This window comes from Prosopis cineraria, unplaced genomic scaffold, assembly GCF_029017545.1.
Source record: "Prosopis cineraria cultivar Desert tree isolate PC_DT_omini unplaced genomic scaffold, ASM2901754v1 PC5, whole genome shotgun sequence".
NCBI classification, from domain to species: domain Eukaryota; kingdom Viridiplantae; phylum Streptophyta; class Magnoliopsida; order Fabales; family Fabaceae; genus Prosopis; species Prosopis cineraria.
The window spans coordinates 27964289-27987093 of record NW_026555336.1 but is presented as its reverse complement, the minus strand read 5'-3'; the positions used below and the strand labels follow the sequence as shown (position 1 = coordinate 27987093).

The following is a 22805-nucleotide window of genomic DNA, read 5'->3' as shown; positions in this document are numbered from 1 at the left end:
TGGTGTAGTTGATATGGTAGAACCCATGCACAACAGATAATCCTTTCTTAGCCAAGAGATCCGCTACTCAATTGCCTCCCTATGCACATGTCTCGTAACAACTTCCCAATCACGAGCTATTAGAGTTTTAGCCTCAATGATTGTACCAACATCCGAATGATTATCATTAATTTTCATGTCCAGTAAAAATATTACTTTAGAAGAATCAAATTCCAAAATAACATGCCAATAGCTGGTGTCCAAAGCAATCTTTAACCTATGTACACAAGCCCATGGCTCTACAGTCAGGTTATCTCCTCCATCCAATCTGTGAATGAAGCGAATAATGAAGTTCCCATCAAATCCTTTGATAAGTCCATCGCACGCACCCACCTATGAAGTATAAGCATTGACACCATCTATATTTACCTTGACCTATCATTCCTCGGTGCTACCCATCTCATATCTTCCTTTGTTCTAGGTAGCATACTATTTATATTGCGCAATAAGGAAGTCTAGGCTTTCCTCATGGACCTCATCATTGCATAGGAACTTCCAATAATTGTCTTATTGCTAACTTTTTTCTGTTCAAATACAAAGAGGTTCCATCTCTTCCATATCCACCAATTAACCACACCAAAGAAGGCACTCCACTGGCTCCTCATCCCATGTTGGTTAGAGAGATTCCACCACAGCCATCCTGTGAGCTCCATATCTTTAAATTGTCTCCAAACCAATGGATGGATCACACTCATCCACAACAATTCAATTTGTTGACAATCACAAAGCACGTGGAGTGAAGTTTCAGGTTCCATGTGACAACATGAGCATATATCACTCGTACTCATCCCACGCTAACATCCACGCTAACATTGGTAAGAAATCTTTGAATTTTACCAATTTTATCCTTGAATTTTTTTTTGAGTAACAATTTTACCCCTATACTTATAAGCAAGATAATTTTATCTCCAAACTATTTTTTCGAATAGCCAAAAAACCCTTCTATAAAAATGTCTAGCACTTCTCAAAAAGATAATTCAAAGTAAAATGATTCCACTTAAAAATACAAGAGTAAAATTGCTCCTCAAGAAAAAATTTAATAGTAAAAATACACCTTAAATCTTTTTATAATTTGTTAGAAATCAGCCCAAGACAGGTTCCATCCTCTCTTTCCATTAAAATTTGCAGGGAATGAACATGATCTTGCAAATCACCTAGCAAAATCATTTACCATCCAAGAAATTTTAATTAAATTATGAATGTAAAAGACAGTCTCTGTTGCTTACAAACAAGTAAACGTTAAAGGAGCTTGTGTCAATAACCTTGATCACAATCCCTCGAAATACAACATCAATTTGTATCACCATGCAAGTCCTTGCCAATTATGTTCCAGAAGCTAAAATTACACTCTATATATGCAAATATATATCAAGACTCATCATCTTAATTGACCTACAATTTTACACTGGATGATTACAAACTACGATACCAGTTACTAGCCGCATAGAGGAAGATGCAGAAGCTAAACCTACTTGCATACAGGAGGATACAGATGCTATAAGACTCCCTCGGCCTCAGACAAAAAATCTTTATATTACATTACAGAATAGTTGACGATCTTGACATATACATACATATATATATATATATATATACCATTGTATGTCCTTACATATCCATGTCAGCAAATATTTCTCCATCTTCCTCGTACTGTGTCTCATCCATAAGGAACCCATCAGCTACCAAATTACTGCCAAAGACGACAACAAAAAAAGCTAAGGATGAATATTGTTATGACCCAAAAAACCCGATGTCATGAAAATGAACTCCGAATAAACCCACCTATAACAGCCAAAACGGAAAGTCACTATCCTCTTAAGCTTCCTATTGTAGAAAAAGAAATTAAAGGACCATCTGAAGAACCATCAAAACACCTTATAAGGATAGTTTGCTAGTGAAAACAAGTGACCATAACGTATAAAACTTTTTAAATCCATGTGACGATGACGGTGGAAAAAAATATTACATTGCCCCTCTTTCTAGTAACGGATCCGCTTCAGAATCTGGGTCGTAACTATATATTTCGCAATCTGATAACTTCACCACCTACATCAAAAGGTATAATCAGCAAAATGGCACTTGTTGTCCCTAGAGTTGACTCTAAGGAAGACTCACCTCATCCAGGGCCCTGTACAGAGTGTCTAGCAGAGAAACACCCCCATTGGTTTCAAGCCATTCCTACAGTAGACAAGCCAAGCAAAATTAGAGATAAGTGCAGCACGTTGGGGCAAAAACCAACCATAAATACCCAATAACAACTAAAAAGCCCAGCATTTTCTGCATAACCAAAGGAATCCAACGGAAAATGAGATTACCAGTATGCCTCTCATCGCCATGCATAACAACATAAGCAATTGTGGTTCTATAAGTCAACAACGATGTAAGACAAAACATATCTTACCAGCATACTACAGTAAGTAATTATAAGAGGCTTGAGAAGCAATAATGATCTAAATTAGATATATAGAATATATTCATTTTATACACCAAGTAGACCATCAAATGGCAAATGGCACTGAGCCTTTTGGATAGAGAGGATTGGGAAGGAAGGTTTCACAGATATTTTGGCGATCAGGGCATTTTTCAAAATGAAGGGGAAGAGAATGGGAGAATTTCAATGAACTTCCCACAGTCTTCCCTCATTTATATTTCCAAGTTCTCCCACTTTGGAAAAAAGCATGCCCCGTTCAGTATGCAGCATTTTTCAGTATAATTTAGATGCAGAAATGAAATCCCGATAATATCCATTTTTGGTTGGATCTTATCACATTCAACTTTCATTCCATTTTGGTACTGGAGATTCTCTCATTCAAAGGAATCAACATTGCATCCAGAAGATGATAGGACAGCTGGTACTCAAGAAAAGTGTTGATTAAATAAAGAAACCTCCTTAAAATATGGCTTGGAGATCACATGTTTAGCAAAATAAAAAATAAAATTTTTGTTCCAAGAGTATTTAAGTATTTGTATAAATATCTTAATATTTTATAAGAGTATTTAAAAAATTTGTATCAATAAAAACGTAAATACAAATATTGAAAACATTTTTTAATAGAATTTTAAAAAATTAACTGATTAAAATAAAAAATGAATATTTTAAGATTTGTAGATATTGAGAGTATCATGATAATTTTTTTAGTTTGTAATTCCATCAAATGCCAAACATGACTATGGATTTCAAAAATTATGTTCCATCAAAATCATTTATCCTCCTACTTGCATTTTCATTCCCAAAAAGAATCATATCTTAAATCAATCGGTACCTTCAAGGAAAAATAATTACTTATAATTATAATATCATTCAATATTTTATTACAACATCATAAAAATAATTATTTCTTCTCACTTATTTAACATCTCACTTTCCATTACTTTTTCCACATTAAGTTTATAGCATCTAAACAAGGGGAAGAAGAATTACAATTTAACCCTCATTTCAATCAGCCTGCCTTTCTTTTTCTTTAATTCCTTCAGTTCCCCTCCCTATTCTCAACCATAACTTTGGGCATAATATGATCCCTTTCCCTTGGTCAAAATGCAAACATTATAGAACTGAAATTCACATAAGAAAGAGTCCCTTTTAGTAGGAGCACCTTTGAGGCTTCAAGCATGTAGGTATCGAAAATCTGTTTAAAACTGTCCCACGATTCCTCTGCGAAGTATTGGTGAGCTTTAACTGCACTATAAACCATTAAAGGAGTAGGAATATGCTATTATGGGAAGTAAATGGAATATACCACCGGAACATTAAATAAAACTTGAGGCAACAGCAACCAGCTAGATAAATGACCGGAGCAATACTTGGGAAATGGAGAGACTTGAACTCTCAGCTACAAGAGCAACAGTTTTATGAACTGTCTGTCAAACCTTTTGACAACACTCCCAATGCAATCAAAAGGGGATTATATAGTGGGTTGCCATGTCGCCATATAAGCTGACAATACCATTACCCATAATCCTCCTTTTCACTCAACATATAAAGCATCTCTGATACAGCATAAGATACTAAGATACCTGAATTCATAATCTGGATACATGTGATAAAGGGTAAGGACCAAGTAGACCAATGTCCTCCGGCTGGAACAAACAAATGTGAGATAAACATGTTATACAAACTTCTGAAATTATTTTTCCCTTTCCAAAATCTATCTAGGAACAATTGGCCACCTGGATCTGCTAGATATGCAATCAGGCGATGAAGAAGAGTCAGTGTCAGATGACTTCCCAAGATAGTCAGCAATCTGAAATTTAAATATTTAAATAAGTAAATTACAGCATAAAAAATTATTCAATGAACACCAAGTATTATAATAGGACAGACTATAATAAGAAATCCAAGAACATCAATTCTGCAAGTCAAAAATTCGCTATCTAAGACAGAATAAAAAAGAACATAGCAACAGTGAAAGTTAGCTTGAAAAAAATGTCCAAGGCACTAAAAATACTCCCAACAATTATATATTTGCGATACACCAAGTCACTATCAACTGCAACAACATTTTACAAGGCGAAATTTACTGAGATTAAAACTGCAACATGGAATAGCCTCCCAGCCAATTTACCTCGGTGTCCAGACTTAGAGACAATCTGTGAGAGAGTTTTTTGTCAGCTCCAGCGTGCTTGCCTAAGAAGCCAACGCCAAGTAAAATTTTTAATACCAATCCAACCAAAGTGAATACACAAAATAAAATCTTCTGACTGAAGTCGTCAATTTCTCCTCACACGTGTAAGCTTCAAGACATCCTTTGATAGTACGTTCTCCCATATCCAAATGACTTAAGAAATCGTTCAGCCTATAAATGTTAGAAAGATACTATTGAACACCAAATTTAATAAATAAATATCTATTCAAAATCCATCACAAATAAATTGATTTCATAATTTCTTAATTACCGATCTAGAGAAGCAAACTCTAGGAACTTCATGGCGAAATGTTTGAATGCAACACAATGGTTCAAATATGACTGGTGCAAACAGCAGAAAGAACCCCAGTCTTCCCGTCTTCCTAGGAGAAAACCAATCAACCAATAATAAATAAAAATTAGAGCATTTCCAAACATAAAATCCCACTGAACATCGTAAATACAGAAAAGCGAAACATAATACAGACATATGAAGTTATAAAGCACCGGAAGAAGCACGAATACAAACTCACCTTCTTCATAAGAACATTTGGAAGCCAAACACGTAATAATAAAAGAAATACAATCAACAAATTGGGAGAAGAAGGATAATTGAAGTACCTTGTGAAATAAAAAAAAAACAAAGATAGAACACGTAATCTTGCTTGATGCGAGAAGCTCCGAAGCGACAACTCACCGATTTGCGCAATTAGGGTTCGAAAATTTTGGGGATCGGAAGGAGCACAAGATTATGAAATACGCAGGTTGCAATTTGGTTCGAATTGAAAATTGTGGATGAGAGAGATTCATTTGCCTTTTATCATCGAAGTCAAAAATGGAAATGTCAATCAATGGCTGAACGAAAGCCTAGAAAGCCCGGCCCATTAGCTCATTAAACTCCCTTCTTGGGCCATATTCAGAATAAGAACAAATCAAATCTCAAAATTTAAAATCTTGCTGTGAGCTGGACTTAAAGGATATATTATAAAATACTCTTTCTATAGTCACTTTAAATACTCTTTCTGTTTTATATTATAAAACATTATTAAAAAAAATACTTCAAATATAAAATATTTTAATAAAAATAAAATTTTATTAATAATACATTTTTAATATTATCATTTTTATTATATTTTTTTTCAATATTCTTTTATAAATATAGTATTAAAATTAAAGGTGATTTTGGAAGTTTATATTTTCATCTTGAAAAAATAAAGTTATAATGTATATCTATATAATTTTTTTCAAAAATATTTTATAATCTAGGATGAAAGAAGTACTTGATAAGAGATCTCTATTTCCTTTTGAGGTTATACTTGAATTCGGACTAAGCTAAGCAAGGTTAAATCATCTGGTCTCGCATAAAAGAATCTGAACTAATCTAAACATTGAATAAATCCTCAAATTAAAAATTTCAATAGATGAAAATAAGTTTTTGGCTTACATACAATACCAAACGAAATTAAACCCACAACCTTTATGCCACTAAGATGTATCAAGTGCTGTTAGGGCCATATGACAATACAATTGACTAGAGATGCATTTTAATAATCATGAATACAGCAATATAAAATATATCTTTTGTAAAGAGTGACACCACCCGCAAGTCTTAAACATTTCAATTTCTTCGAGACTCTGCAAAATATGTTTTTTATTCTTGCAATGTTTTTCTGCTTACATTTCATTGAGTCATATGCAATTTTTATTTTTATTATTTTAATATTTTTAATTAAATTTAAATATTAAAATAATAAATATTTTTAAATTATTATTTCTCTCATGTACGAATTACGATATGAAAAAACTATCTAGTTTGTATACAAATTGTGAAATGAACCTAAAAAAAAAATAGCTTACATTGTAGTTATATAAGATAAGTATATCTAATAGAAATGCCCAAAAAAAAATGCACATTTATTTTCAGTTTGGCAAGTGTTTGTATGTCAAAAGTTCATTTATTAAAAGTCAATTATTATGATGAGATTTATATTTGACTATATTCTTTAAAAAAATAGTTTGATAAACTAAAAGCTATTTGGATGATATATATAATAAAAAAATACATTTAATTTTAATATATAATTACTTAAAATGACTTAAGTTTTATGATATATAATTGTTGCCATATAAAATTTGATTGGTTGAAAAAATGTATAAATAATATAAGTTTTGAAATATCAAAACATTATTACAACTCTACAAGTTATTTTTTGTGAAAGATCCTTTCTATAAAAATATATCATAAATATTGAATATCACCTATTTTTAAAAAAAATATGTTATACGTGCATGGGTATTTTACTAATTATAACTAAGAATTAAAGGTTATTTTACTCGTATACAAAAATTCACAAATAACTCTAAACTCAATTAAGAATCAATTTTATCTCTTAGCCTCATAATTTTACTCCCTCCATGCCCCTAATGTGAAACATTTGTTAGTGGGGCTCACTTTATTTTTTTTATTAATTTTTCACACTTCACCCCCCTCATACACCACTGTCCGCTCTCTCTTCCACACTCTCTCCCTCTCTCCTCCTCCTCCTTCTCGCTATCCTTCCTGTATATTTGATAGCCCTTGGTGTCCCTTCCTCTTCATGTATCTTCTCCATGCTCTCCTTCCCGTCCATCTCCTTCTCTCTTCTATTCGAGTCTTACTCCTGGCAACATGGATACAACATTGTGGACAGTACCGCACTTTCCCTCCAACCTACATGGGTGGTTGCTTATGTGTGCACGGAATGGGTTTGGATTCTCATCACAATGATAGTGCTCATCGCTATAATGAGATCTAGACCATCCAGATTTTGATCTGGATGGTCCAAATTTAAAGCATTATTATATATTATATTTATTAAAATAAAAATATATAAAAATTATAAAATAATTTTAATAAATTTTTATTTTTAATGTGATCTAAATTTAATTTAGAGTGTCTAATTTAATATTAAAATTTTTATAATTGATATATATTGACTATCCAAATAAACTTTGCACGAGCCAGATTAACACTAGATTAAATTTGAACAATGCAAAGTACATCTAGATAGTTAATATATAATAATAAAAATTTTAATATTAAATTAGACCCTCTAAATTAAATTTAGATCACATTAAAAATAAAAATATTATTAAAATTATTTTATAATTTTTTTTAAATTTTATTTTAATAAATATAAAAATAAAATATATAATAATCCTTTAAATCTGGATCATCCAAATCAAAATCTGGATGGTCTAAATTTCATCACAGTGATGAGCACCATGATGCTCATCTCGGGTCCGTGTGCCTACTTGGTTCTCGATCACTATTAGTTGCCTAATCAAGTTCCCCACAATTGCCAGATACATCTTCCTCTTTAATGTGACTGGAGATGATGAACTTGGAGATGGTGTTAGCGGCTTGATCACATCCATATAATACAACACATATATGACATGAATTTTTTTTGGCTATGAGGATCATCATTATCAATACCTTAATATTAATGGTGATGACATGCACAGCAACAACCACACTTCTATTGATTGTTCCTCTATCTCCAATGACCCTTCTCAAGACTCTAAAAGGGCCCTTAAGCTCCTTAGAGAGTGTGCCAAAGCCATCTTCGACAATGACTCCCTCGAAATCCACTATCTCTATCCAACTTTATGATTTGGACTATTGCCTCCAGTTTTAGTGAACCAAGGTCCTGTGTGGTATCTAGTGTGAATAAAGGAGAGAGAGTGTGTATGTATGTAGGAGAGAGGGAAGAAGGGAAAGTGAGAGGACAGATTGAGGTAGCAAGTGAAAGAAGCATATGTGGAGGTGGAGAAGGACATGACGTATGTGGTATTCATAGGGGATGGTGGCAATAAGACTTGCCGCATCACTAGAAACAAGAACTTCACCCTCTCCTCTCCTCCACTTTCTCTCTCCCCCTCCTCCCTCTCCCCCTCGTCGAAGCTTGCATGAAGAATCCATGGACACACACTTGAGCTCTCCATCAATAACCTTTAGAGGACACACACCCTATTCTTGCAAACTCGTACACTTGGGCTTCCCTATTTTTTCTATTAGAAATAAAGATACCAACTTATCTAAGTTTGTCAGTTTCTACTAGGTCCTACAAAATGCTTCCACATTGATAATCAATCTTGGTGAAAACTTGGAAGGGTTGGTGAAGAAGAAGTCTATACTTGCCATCTCAAGTCTTGGATTCTAGAATAAAGGTCACTATTGAGGTTGCTAGAAAACTTGCTTAATGGTTTGAAACTGTAGGGAGGAGGGAGATAGGGACTTGAAAAAGAGAGATAAAGAGGAGCTTCCCAGAGACTCTGAAGGGCAGATGGAGGGATTATGAGTAAAGAATGAGATTGATGATTGTTCCAAATAGTTTGCATGAACTTCTCTTTCTCTAAGCATTGTGTTTTAGTTGAATTTGCATTCTAGTTTTATAAAAAAAATTAAATATTGAATGGTGTAGGATTGGAGAGAGATTAAGAGAAGAGAGGGAGAAAAAATATTTAAAAAATTGAATGGTATGACCCACTTAAATATTTTATAACAAAAAAATATTAAAAAATTAAATGTGGACCACAATAATAGTCAAAATGGATGGACTTAACGGCAGGATTATAGAAATTAAATTCTTAGTGGTTGACAGGAAAAAATGACCTCAAGTAAAATTTATGGTCATTTATGTGCTTTCACATATATCTTAAGAGTAAAAATGACCTTTAACCATATAACTAAATAACATTAAGCTCTTTTGGGTATGCCAATAACCACTTGGTTCAATGACATTCCACATTTCCTTGAAAAATGGAGGTTGTTGGTTCTATTTTCAAATAGCTTGGGAAAATATTATTAGGTGTGTGTGTGATGTGGGTGTGCCCCCTCCCCTATGGGGAAGGGGTAGTTATGATAGTAAAAAAAAAATGCAAAAAAGGACTTTTGTCTTTTTGATCTTGAAGAGTTAACTCCAAACAAAATTTGTGAGTGTTTAGTTTTCTGTTGGCCAAAAGTCCATTTGTCAAAAATTCATTTGATAAAAATTAGAGTGATGAAAGCCAACTTTGTAATGAAATATGTATTTAAATATATTTTTTAAAAGTTAATTTGATAAACTAAAAGTTGTTTAAATTATATAGCGTGTGTTTGGATAGAAGAGAAAATTAATTTTTCAGCCCACAATCAATTTTTTGAATAAAATTACCCAAACACCAAAAATGCAAAAATTAATTGATAAGGCAAAACGCGCGTTAATCCATAATCTGTGAAAAACCAGCTTCAACTTAAAATCTTGTTATCGTTATTACATTATTCACGTGCTCTCTTTCTGTGAAAACCCATGTTGCCCTTCACGTGCTCTCTCTTTCTTCTTTCTGATCTCTCATTTGTCTCATTCGGTTTGCAGATCTCTCTCATTTTTGATCTCCTCTCTCGTTCGATCTTCACAGTCGGTCCTCACAATGGTGTCGTCTCTCTGCTGTCGTCCACCCACCCCTAACGTAGTCACTGTCCACCATCTCACAATCATGCCGTCTCTGCCGTCATCCACCCACCTCTAACAATTGTGCCGTCTCACAGTTGATTCTCATAAAGGCAACGATCTTCAGCTATCCGCGAACTTTATGCAGATCTGTGGTTCTCGTACTGTGCAACCCTTGTGGCATCGCCTCCTCTGTTTGCCTCCTCCGAGTTGTGTCCAGTGGTAATGATCTCCTGCCATAGTTAAAGAAGGCATTAAGCTTCATCTGCACTCTCTTGCCTTGATCTACTTGATCCATCGCCAATCTGCTCGTGGTCCTCTTCACTCAATCCAGCTCAAAGGTGAATGATCTTTTCCAACCTTTTTTTGGACGATTTTGGTCAGGCGCAATGTTTGATCTTGGTCAAACTCTGTTTTCCTCTTCACTCTGATCTATGCATGGGTAGATTTCTTCTCACAATTGATGGATTAGTCGTGTGGTTTGAACCATTTACTTCGGCCATTACAACTCTTGTACATTTGCAAATACTAATGTGGGTGAAAATTGATTTTTCATGCTATTTCTGTGCTGGTTTTTTGCCTAGTCGAACTTTGTGTTGAATATGGGAGAACTATTGGAAGTTGATTTTTTAGCTATTAAAACTTGATTTTAGTCAAAATCTTGTACATTTGTAAATTGTAGGAAAGCTATTGAAAGTTGGTTTTATGCCTAGTCAAACTCTGTGCTGATTTTGGTCTGTGTGATCACTGATTACTGGAGCTTTATTCTCAAACAGTATGTTTTGCATATATAGGGGTCATTTAGTTGAATTTTGTGCTGTTTGAGTCTCTGTTGAATTTAGCTTGTCTGAAAATTACCAAGTTTTTATCATGTTATATTTTAATTTCAATTCCTATAATTAACATGTTAGTTTTTTTATATAGTATAATGAGTAACAATAAGTCAAAAGCTTCATGGGATCGAAGAAATACTAGAATATTTATTAACATTTGTTGGGACCAAGCTTAAAAATTGCAAAGAAATGGTAGTAGTTTTACCAAAGTAAGATGGCTCAGCATAATTTCTACCTTCAATGAGAGGACTGAATAGAAATATGACAGACAACAATTTAAGAATAAGTGGGATAATATGAGAAAAGAGTGGGTACTGTGGGATAAGTTGGTTTCAAGTGAGACAAGATTGGGTTGGGATTACACAAAATAATACTGTGGATGCTTCAAATGATTGGTGGGAGAAGAAGATATTGGTATGACGTTATTATGTGAGACTTTATATTTATTTTATTTATTTATGTATTCTGTAATATTATTAGTAATTTATGTGCAGGAAAATTCATTATATGAGAAATTCAGACATAAAGGATTACCATTTGCAAATGAATTAACCGAGTTGTTCCAAGGTACTATCGCCAATGGACCTAGAGCATGGGCACCTTCAAATAGAGTTTTGCCTAATATTTACAATAGGAATGAAGATGAGGACGAAGACGTGTATCAACCAAATATGGCAAATAAGGGTATTGATTTGCAGGAAGGTTCAGGAGATAGTGATGAGATCTTAGGAACTATTAGAGTAAGCGGTGAATTTAATAGAGTAGTTCTAAATGCTTCTCAAGAAACCTTAATTGGAGGTAGTGGTAAGAGGAAGAGGGGTGAAGCAGTAATAGTAGAAAGAAGAACAAGTTACCTAGTACAAGTCAAATAACAGATGCAATGAGTGTGATAGCACAGACAATAAAGGAAGAATCTTAACAGGCCAAGGAAACATCAATTCTTGAAGTCATGTCTATAGTCAAACAATGGGAAGAAGTTGCAACTGACAAATATTAGGTTTCATGATGCATGTTACTCTTTATGTCCCGAGAGGCTAGGGTGATGTTTTTGACAATGAAGGATGATAAGGAAAGTGTTTTAGAGTGGTTGAGATATGAATGTTACTAGGTGAATGAAAGTATAGAAGATGGTTGCAATTTTTTTAAATATAATTGGACATGGGTTGGGAAATAGGATGGCACAAGAAAGATTTCAACATTCAGGAGAGACTATTCACAGACATTTTCATGAAGTTTTAATGGCTTGCTTGAAACTTGTAATAGAATATATCAAATCAAAAGACAGGTACTTTCATCACATATCAAACAAAATAGAAAATGATAAGTAATATTGGCCATTCTTTAAAATTGCCACTGGAGCAATTGAAGGCACACATATTCCATGTGTAATCCTTACTAGTAAAAAATTAAAATATATTGGAAAAAAAGGAATCCTTACGCAAAATGTAATGGCAGTGTGTGATTAAGACATATGCTTTACTTTTGTCTTGGCTGGATGGGAGGGTACCACACATAATGCTCGCATTTTTCACCATGCTCTGGTAACTTGATCCATGAATTTTCCACATTTGCCTTCAGGTATATTTGTTTGTTTAATTTATTTGTGTTAGACTTTCCAGCTAACAGGCATTAATAGTAATCTTTTTTTACAAGGTAAATATTATTTGGTGGATGCTGGCTATCCAACACCAAATGGATATCTTAGTCTATATAGATGAGAACGCTACCATCTTCCTGATTTTAGAAGATCAATTGGATTTGTAAATAATAACAAGGTCTTTAATTATTTTCATTCAAGTTTACGGTGCACAATAGAAAGAACATTTGGAGTTTGGAAGAACAGGTTCGCAATTTTACACAACATGCCTAGCTATGACTACGATATACAAGTTTAAATTGTTGTTACATTAATGGCGATACATAATTTCATTAGAAGATACTCTAACTCTGATTCTGATTTTATGCATCATGAGAGGGAAGATCAGGAAGATCATGAGGATCAAGAAGACCATGATGTTGATGAATATTCATCCGTAACATCTTCTTCATCAACTAATCTTCTTCATCAACTATGACTAGTATTTATGATATTATTAGGGACCAACTTGTATATTATCATCTTCATTAGTTGTTGTAAAATTAATGTTTCATATTTAAGAATTTAATTTTCTTGTCTTTTATTGAATTTATTTTAAGTAAGATATATTTAGTTATTTATTTACATAAATTTAAATGTTAATATTAATATAATTTAAATTTTTAATTAATTATATATGTAATTTAAATAATATATCTTACTTCTTAAATAAAATGTAACAACTTTAATACTATTAGATACAAATTTATCAATAATTTAATTTTAAAAAGCAGTGTCCTTTATGGTAATTTATACAGTTAAAATTGATTCTGAAAAAATTATTCAAACATTTTCAATTATGTTAAAATCAATTTTAGAACAACAACATCTAAACAGATTGCGTTCTAACATAATTAATTATAATTAAAATCTATCACTTAATCAATTATTTTCATAATCTATTATGTCCAATTGAAATATAAACGGGCACATAGTAAAATGTGATTTTGAATGTATAACTATTAAAAAAAACATCAATTTTTGATAATTTGCAATTTTTGTTATACCAATGTAATATATTAGAAATCTAAAAAAGTGATAAAAATTTTAAATAACATAAAATCTGATATGTTAATTAATAACAAGAATAAAAAATAAAAAGTTTGATATATTGGAAAAATTATATAATAAATAATAGTTTTTACCTAATATATAATAAATAGTTTAACATATATTAATATTAAAAATTAATATAATTAATTGTTCGATATGTAATGTATAATATGGTTTTTAATTGAATTCTCAAACTCTATTAATTAGGGGTGTTCATGGGACGGGACAGGACCGGGACACCCCTGTTCCGTGTCCTGTCCCGAAAAAAAAAATCGGGACTGAATTTTGGTCCCGTGTCCCGTCCCGTCCCGATAGTCGTCCCATTCCGTTAAGAGTCGGGACGGGACCGGGACCGAGATAAAATTGGGACGTCCCGCCGTCCCGATAAATAGAATAATATCGAAAAAAGATTTGGATAATAACGTTCATGAAAATTTTAAATCATATAATTTATTAAGTTTAAAATCAAAACAACACAAGTACATAAATAACAATAATTTAAAATCAATTATTGAATTATATTAATCATAACTACATATTATAATAACAAATACAAGTTATCTTTATGCTATAAGATTAACAACAACAGGCAAATCAAACACAACATCAAATCATTATTCTTCTACTTTAGTGAAGATGTACTAAGCTAATTACTCTTCTAAAAATAAGCAAGAAATATGTTATAAATAAAGGTTATTAAATAGATAGATATAAGAATAAATTATATTAATATAATTAATATATTATAAAGAAAGATATCGCCATATTTACTCTATGCCATTAAAATTATCAATATAAAAAAACTTTAGTTTTAAATAAGAATTACAAGTATTAAAATTATAATTGATATAATTAATATAAGTATAAATTATATTAATATAATTAATATATTTAAAATAAAAAATAATATATATAATATTCGGGACGGGACGGGACGTCCCGATGGTGATCCCGTGTCCCGTCCCGTCCCGAACTCCTTTCCTGTCCCGTCCCGTAAAGTCCCGTCCCGATTATTTTCGGGCCGGGACAAGACCCATCCCGATATAATCGGGACGATACCGGGCTACTCGGGACGGATCTAGGCTGAACACCCCTACTATTAATCTTTCTTTCATAAGCCACAAACCATTTCGTCTAGAAAATTAATTGTTTTCAACTACTTGTGATCGTCAGGAAAAAACTACTTGATCGAATGGAAAATTACACAAATACATTATTTGAAGTCTGAGATTTTTTTCAAGGAAAGGTGTGAGTTCTTCTTTTCTGGGTAAAAAAATGGGTCCAAGTTTGAAACTTCAAAGTATATATACTATAACAAATATATTATTTATGTAATCTTGTAAGAAAGAAATAAAAATTAATAAAAGTTTCATATACATTCACTTTTTTAATGACAAATCCTTTGGAACGTAGTACTAGCATTATCAGGCTTCGAGATTTACATTTGAAAAGTTTCATCCTGGCTCATTTGGAAATCCACTTTCAAAAAATGGCTTCTGTGTATATATTTGAAAGTCATTTTGCCCAATCATCTAATTCCCAAACAACTTACCGCATCTAAAAGTGGGAAAAATGCTTCCCAAACAAATTTACCAAATTTTGGGATGTATATCTTACATTTGTTATATAACATGTCACTCACCAAATTTATAGACAAACAAGGATGGATTTACTTTTAGGCAGTTACCCATAAATTTTTTTTTTTGGTTTTGAAATATTATTTATATGATTACACATACATGTATGCATGCTTTTTTTTCTTTTTTTGTGTTGACAAAGCAATTGATAGTATTATTATTAATATACTCGCTCCATCTCAAATTATAATATACTTTTAAAGGAGTTTCTTCATTTCAAAATATAAGACACTTTGAGTAGATTAAGATTTTATTAAATATACAAATGTTATTACTATCTTTTCTCTCTTTATAATTAATTTTCGTCTTTTCTCTTTTTAATATTTTAAATTATGGATATTTTTAAAAATTTATACTTTTATTTTAAAAAGATAAGGTTATTAAATGTATTTGATATTTATTAATACGTAAAATTTTATTTAAAAATATTTTATAATTTAAGATAGATGGGTATTAATTAAGTAATATATATAGTGGGGAAAGTAGCTGACAACTTTATGATATCAGCGGAGCTTTTATGCAACTAATTAATGTTCTAGCCCAACGGAGAAGGTTCATGCAACTACTTAGTGTGCGTTTGGTTTTCAGTTTGTCAAAAGTTTATTTAGTGAAAGTTCATTTGGTGAAAGTCAGTTTAATGAAAGTCAGTTGTTGTAATGAAATTTGTGTTTGGATATATTTTTTCAAAAGTCAGTTTGATACATTGAAAGTTGTTTGGTTTGTAATAGTAAGATGTGCTTTTGAATGTACAATTATCAAAAAGGACATTGATTTATAATGATTTATAATTTTTATTATACAAATGTAATATATTCAAAATATTTAAAAAATGTAATAAAGATTATAAATAACATAAATTTTGATCTATAATGCTAAAAATTTGATCTCTAATTATTTATATTTTTTAGTTTGTAATTTTAAAAGATGTAATAAAGATTTGTAATTTTTATTATACATTAATGCTAAAAATTAACATGATTAATTACTCAATTTATAATACTAAAAAAATTGATACCTAATTATTATTATTAAAATAATAATTATATTTTTAATGAATTAACTATTTTTTAAATAAAAAAATAAGAGATTAAACTTAGGGTAGTATGGTCAAATAACATCCTACTTTTCAAATCCACTTTTCAAAAGCTTCAAATAGTTACGTTTCAGAAATCCACTCTCAATTACTGTTTGAATGTACTTTCAGGATGTGCTTTTCTGCCAAATATTCTACCCAAACAACTTTCAACTTTCTGAAAGTGAAATTTTACTTTCTGAACGTGAAATGAAGGAAAACCAAACGGACCCTTAGTACTCAAATTACAAGAGGGGCTTCCAGAAATGCACCTTCATTCTAGGTGGAATGTGTGACTTCCAGATAAGTCCCTAGTAAAATTCCTGAATCAATCTAATTGCTAATAACATTCTTTAATTGTATATACTCTTGAATGAGTTGTTGCAAATATTGACTTTGATACAATTCTTATCCTAAAAAAGTTTTAATCCTTTAAAATAGGTATACTATATGTTTTTTTAATTACTCATAAGTAATCTTTTTATAGTAGGCGATCATTTTTGAAGTATGATAAGATACTAAATAAAAGAACATCTTCCTAACGTGGATTCAAATATTTGTTTGTTATATTATCAGGCTAACCCCTTCTACTAGATATAACCTTATTAGTAGGTACACAATACTTTTGAGGGAGAATGACAACTAAGTCTCAAAGGGGTTAATTTATTCAACTTAAGTTTTAGGAAAAATGACAATTAAGGACCCTTTAAGGATATTAATCTCAATTAAGGATCATAAAATTTTGAAATCCTAATTAAAGATCATGGAATAAAAAAAACATAGTTTGTCTTAAATGCCCCTAAGAAAAAAAAAACCCAATTATGTTGAAATTCTAATTATGTTGTTTTCACAATATACATTAACAATTTTCCCATGTCAATTAATGAATTTCTAAGCGGCATTAGTAAATCTCACCTCATATTAGTGGATCCTAATTTAGACGTCATTTTTTGTTAAACAATCAATTTTCAAATGAAGTTTCATTTTTTTTTTTCACAATATACGTTAGAAAGTTTTTCAAGTCTAATTGATGAATTCTCAAATGACGCTTTTTGTTAAACAATCGATTCCCAAGTAGGTTTCATGTTTTCACAATATAGTTAGAATTTTTTTCAAGTCGAGTTAGTAAATTCTCAAGTAGGATTTTATATTTTCACAATATACATTAGTAATTTTTTAAATTGAGTTGATTAATCCCCAAGTAGTATTAGTGAATCCCACCTCACATTAGTGAATCTCAAGGGCATTTGAGACAAATTACATTTTTTTATCTAAATTAAAGACCATAGTTCTTAATTGGAATTTTAAAATTTTATAATCCTTAATTGAGATTAATATTATTAAAAGGTCCTTAATTGTCATTTTTCCTAAGTTTTAAGAAATTTCAAAATGCCAAGTAAGTTTCTTGATCTTTAAGTGACAATATTCTAATAGATAAAAAGATATACAACTTTGTATCTTAATTTTGCAACTCCATTATGATAAATTTGTGACTCATTTTTCCAACTTTAACAAGGAACACAATTTGCAAGTTTAGCTCTCAGTTTTGTAGCTTCAAATTGATGAATTTGCAACTTATTTTCTAAATTTTAAGGAAAAATACATATGTTAATGTTTAAAGTTTGAAACTAACAAAGTCATTATTTTAACTACTCCAAAGATGTGCAAGTTTAGTTTTCAATTTTGTAATTTTGAATTAATAAATTTGTAACTTATTTTTTAAATTTTAAGAGGGAATGTAAATATTAATGTTTAAAGTTGAAAAGTAAAAAAGTCATTATTCTAACAAGTTCAAGGATTTGCAAGTATGACTCTCAATTTTGCAACTTCAAATGGATAAATTTACAACTTATTTTTAAAAATTTTAGTCATTTTTAACTTAAGGGAATTTAAGTCAATTCTTTTATAAATCAGATTTGTCAAAAAAAAAAAACATGAGACTTTATTGATATTTTAAAATTGACTGAGATTTAAATTGAATTAATTAGTCTTCTTAAAACTCAGTTGTCATTTTCCTTCTTTTCAATGATATGTGTGTGTTGCCTTCCTGACTTGAACACTTTAATTTATCACTATAATAAATAACTTATTTTGAAATAGACTTGTTTACACCTTACGTGATTCGTGATTCATAACTTGTCCACCTTTTGTTGGGTTAAAATTATAAACTTCCCCAAAAAAAAACAACTTGTCTTGTTAATTGTAATTAGAGTTGTCAATTAAGATTGACCCTTAACAAGTTAAGGCCTAAACAAATTAGCTCTGTTAAGATCGATTATATCTCAGGATTCCATTTTGGTTAGCCTTACTTTGGCTTTCAAGGCCTCGGTCTTATTTTTTTTTTCATTTTTTCAATTTAAACTTCTAAAAAAAACATATTTAAAATCCCAAAAAAAATTTTACATATAACATTAAGTTTAGAAAATCAATACACACACAAACAAATTTAAGTCTAATAAAAAACAACATCACCATAAAATCAATACTGATAACAATCATACTTTACTAACATCATCAGCTAAATCTTGATCATTTCATTATCATCAATATCAGTATAATTTTATTTTTTTCCTTTTGAAGCCTCATCAGTGGCAAAGATATTAAGTTTTTTATATATTCCTTCTTCATTTTTATGAAATAAGGCTAGGGTTTTTGAATTAGTGTAATATTTAAATTTTTTAATATTAAAATATAAATAAAAATTATAAAAGGGCTAACCCTTTTAAGCCTGAATCGTCATTTTATAATTTAAAACAATAGCCCAGCCTTAATATTTTTTAGGTTTAAAAGGACTAGCTCAATGAGCTCGACTCTAATTGATGGTTTTAATTGTAATTTTCAATAATCTTATCAGAATGAATTACTATTCACATTTCAAATCTTACAACTACTACTTGAATTTGAATGCGCAGCATATATTTGTATGAAAATTGATATTAAGTTATAAGTATAGTCTAGGAATAATACACTTTCTTATCAATTTTAATGTTTATGTATTTTTTTTATAATGTCGGTACTTAACAAAAGATAAATTATCAATATGAAAATTCTTAAACTCAATCTCCTATCCTATGAAATTTCATTTGGTTTGCTTCAAAGTTTAATTCTTTTTTTCGGGGAGTAGTCTAAAGACCACCATTAAATCATACAAGAGAAGAAATTAGGCAATAACATGTAATTTATTAGAGATATTAGCTTAAAGTATGTCCCTCAAAAAGAGTATGAAGAGTAGGATTTGAATTCAAAGAGTTTCATAGGTATACTTACTCAATGAGTATTTCAATTACAATTATTAGATTGCATTAATATTTGAAAATTATCAGAATATACTTCCCTTTAAAAAATTCAAAACAATCAATATAATTAGTTAACACTCTTTACTCATGATGTATCCTCCAAAAAATTTGAGATTTCATATATTTTGAATATTATATGATAAAATCTTTAATAGATGTTTAATTAAATCAAAATGTTATTATCGGATTACATGAAATACTCATTGAATAAATGTACTTAAGTTACTTACCAAATTCAAATCCTAAAAGACATTAGCAACAATGTCCAAATAATGCGTCAAGATAGCAAGCCAATTAGCACAATTGTTAGATTGTGCTAAAAGGTATACTTACTCGATGAGTATTTCAATTACAATTATTAGATTGCATTAATATTTGAAAATTATCAGAATATACTTCCCTTTAAAAATTCAAAACAATCAATATAATTAGTTAACACTCTTTACTCATGATGTATCCTCCAAAAAATTTGAGATTTCATATATTTTGAATATTATATGATAAAATCTTTAATAGATGTTTAACTAAATCAAAATGTTATTATCGTATTACATGAAACACTCATTGAATAAATGTACTTAAGTTACTTACCAAATTCAAATCCTAAAAGGTATTAGCAACAATGTCTAAATAGTGCGTCAAGATAGCAAGCCAATTAGCACAATTGTTATCATCCACGAGCATAAGGATGAAGGTAATAATCCAATTACATATTGTAAGGTCTTGAAATTTTCTAATCAAATTGATAAGCATGTGATTTCATGAATATTTGTAGTTAATGAGTTTCAAAGCTTCAAGAAATCATTGAAAACATTGATTCTTCTGTGACCAAAGTTTTAGCTAAGCTTTAATTCTTCAAGAATTAAAAAAATCTCCTATCATGAGCACAAGTCTAAAAAAATATTTATATCAAAAGACTAGTTTATTAGATAGGAGAACCACTCACACTCATAAACCTTATTCTATTTGTAAAGTTTTTTTACATGGGACTCATGACATCTCTATAGATGTGCATGGCATGTAACCAAGTTTTTTAATGTACCCTGTGATCTAATTGCCTTTATAATCCCAAATGAGACATCCACAAGTAGCTTAACCTTTTTGTTTTAATCATTTGTTACATAATTTTAACATAGTTTATTATTGCATCTAACTTTCTAAATAGACCAACAGGTGTGGACAATTTATAAAAAAAAAAGAAACATCCTTTGGCCTATATCAAAGTTGTCAATTTTGGAAATGCTGACTTGTAAACAAGTTCAATAGGCTTTTCATTTTTTTTTTGATTTTTTCTTAGATAGGCCACTTCTAGATTCCCCCCAGCCCATATTGATGATGAAGCATTGTTATCCATTCTCTCAATAGAATTATAAGCTACTTTGGTAGAAAAATTTCCATCACTTAGATCTTTAATAAATAGTATCTTCATAATTATAAGGATCAGAAGGTTTAACTGGAATGATTTGTCTCATTAATTGAATGGGTAAATAATTTTGCATTTTATTTTATTTATATTCCAATTTCTTGATTTTTTTTGGGCCAAATATTCCAATTTCTTGATGAGGTTTTGGAGTTTATGCCTTTCTTATGGAAAGTGTCATTCATGTTAGAACCATACATGATACATGATAAGAGAGTTGAAACCATTTATCAGATTTCAAATCAAACTGAAAATAAATATTGTCAATTATGTCTGACCATAAGCATTGTGAACTCCAATGTTAATAATAAGGTATTTCCTCCGTTTCTATATATAAAAAAAAATTGTATTACATAGTTTAAAAAAATTGATTAACTATAATAATTATGTTTGAATATAAAAAAAATTGGACTATAATACTATACGTTCATCAATATAAGCATGCATTAATTATTTCTCATTAATATAAATTATAAGGGGTAATTTAGAAAATATGTAATAAATATTTATTGAAATATATACTTTTGCTTATATAAAAAAAGTAAAAAGTTATAGTTTTTCTTACAAATAGAAATAAAGTAGTATTTTATATTAATTATGTAATAATATTATCAGTTGTTTGCCAGAAAAAAAAAGACCAAAAACTTTTCTCAACTCGTTTAGGCTGAAAGATAATTACTCAAAAAAAGTTAAAAGATAAAATTAAAAATTAAAATTGTGTTTGATATGTTAAATAAAATTTAAGAAATGAAATACACTATTTTCACCGTTGCTTTAAATAAAACAAAAATTGTTGAAGTTACACATATCAATAAAATAGTTTTACATAATTTATATTTTAAACTTATCATTTTTTAAAAAATTCCCTTCAAAATGTGTCAAGTCTTTTTATTTATTTATTTGAAGCATTTTAGGAAAAAATATTGGTTGCTTTTAGAAATTTGAAAATTATAATGGAGGGAGCGTTTAAGATTCACAAGTCGTATCATTTTCTATAAAAATACCGTATATAGTTTGATACCAAATGCTAGTGCTACCAGTAAATTGAGATGGTAAATAAATTTAATTTCTCATACTCCCTTATAAAAATTTTTTAAAGAAGTTAGATGTTAAAAAATAATTTTTTTTTAAATTTTAAGATATAATTAATGTGTTTTATTCAAAAAGTGTCCATAATAAAAAGAATTACTTTTATTTATTTTAAATGAACACTTTATTAAATAAGAATAAATATAAAAGATGATGTTAGTTTGAAAATAATTATATACTTTTTAGAATGAGATTTAATTAAAAATAGTTTATACTCCCTCCATTTAAAAATGTAAGATATTTTTAATCGAATCTCACCCCTTAATAAAGTGATTACCTTCGTTTAAATTAATCTTATTTTTTTATATTTACTCTTATTAAGCACCCTATAAATATAAAGTCACTATCAATAAGGGCATTTTTGAAAAAAAGTCAATGATTACATCTTAAAAGATTAAAAATATCTTATATTTTTAAATATTTAATTTTTTAAAAAATATTTTATATTTTTAAATGGAGGGAGAATTTTTTAACACATGGAATACATTTTAACCCTTGAAACTCCAAAAGACTAGGAAGTTAATTTTGGCCTGCAAGAGACTAAAAAGTTAATTCATTTATTTTTCCAAAAAAAAATGACCTATAATTTTTGGTGTTCTTTCTCATATTTGGGGGGATTTCTTCTCTGTTTCTT

General features: G+C 29.9%; 1 protein-coding gene across 2 annotated transcripts; it reads right to left on the bottom strand.

Annotated features, from left to right (window-relative positions):
* Positions 1–1272: 1272 nt before the first annotated feature.
* LOC129310399 (uncharacterized) lies at positions 1273–5457 on the bottom strand. 2 transcript variants are annotated; one of them, XM_054952230.1, is made up of 11 exons: positions 5283–5457; positions 4933–5044; positions 4762–4832; positions 4602–4663; positions 4207–4280; positions 4054–4116; positions 3633–3720; positions 2155–2217; positions 2006–2085; positions 1822–1893; positions 1273–1729 (listed from the first exon to the last, which is right to left on the bottom strand). In XM_054952230.1, exons 2-11 carry the CDS (start codon positions 4962–4964, stop codon positions 1648–1650), a joined length of 687 nt encoding a protein of 228 aa, XP_054808205.1. In that variant the 5' UTR covers positions 4965–5044; positions 5283–5457; the 3' UTR covers positions 1273–1647. The 2 variants fall into 2 exon arrangements, with proteins under 2 accessions (XP_054808205.1, XP_054808206.1); XM_054952231.1 differs by having other exon boundaries at positions 4933–5040.
* Between the last annotated feature and the right edge of the window lie 17348 nt (positions 5458–22805).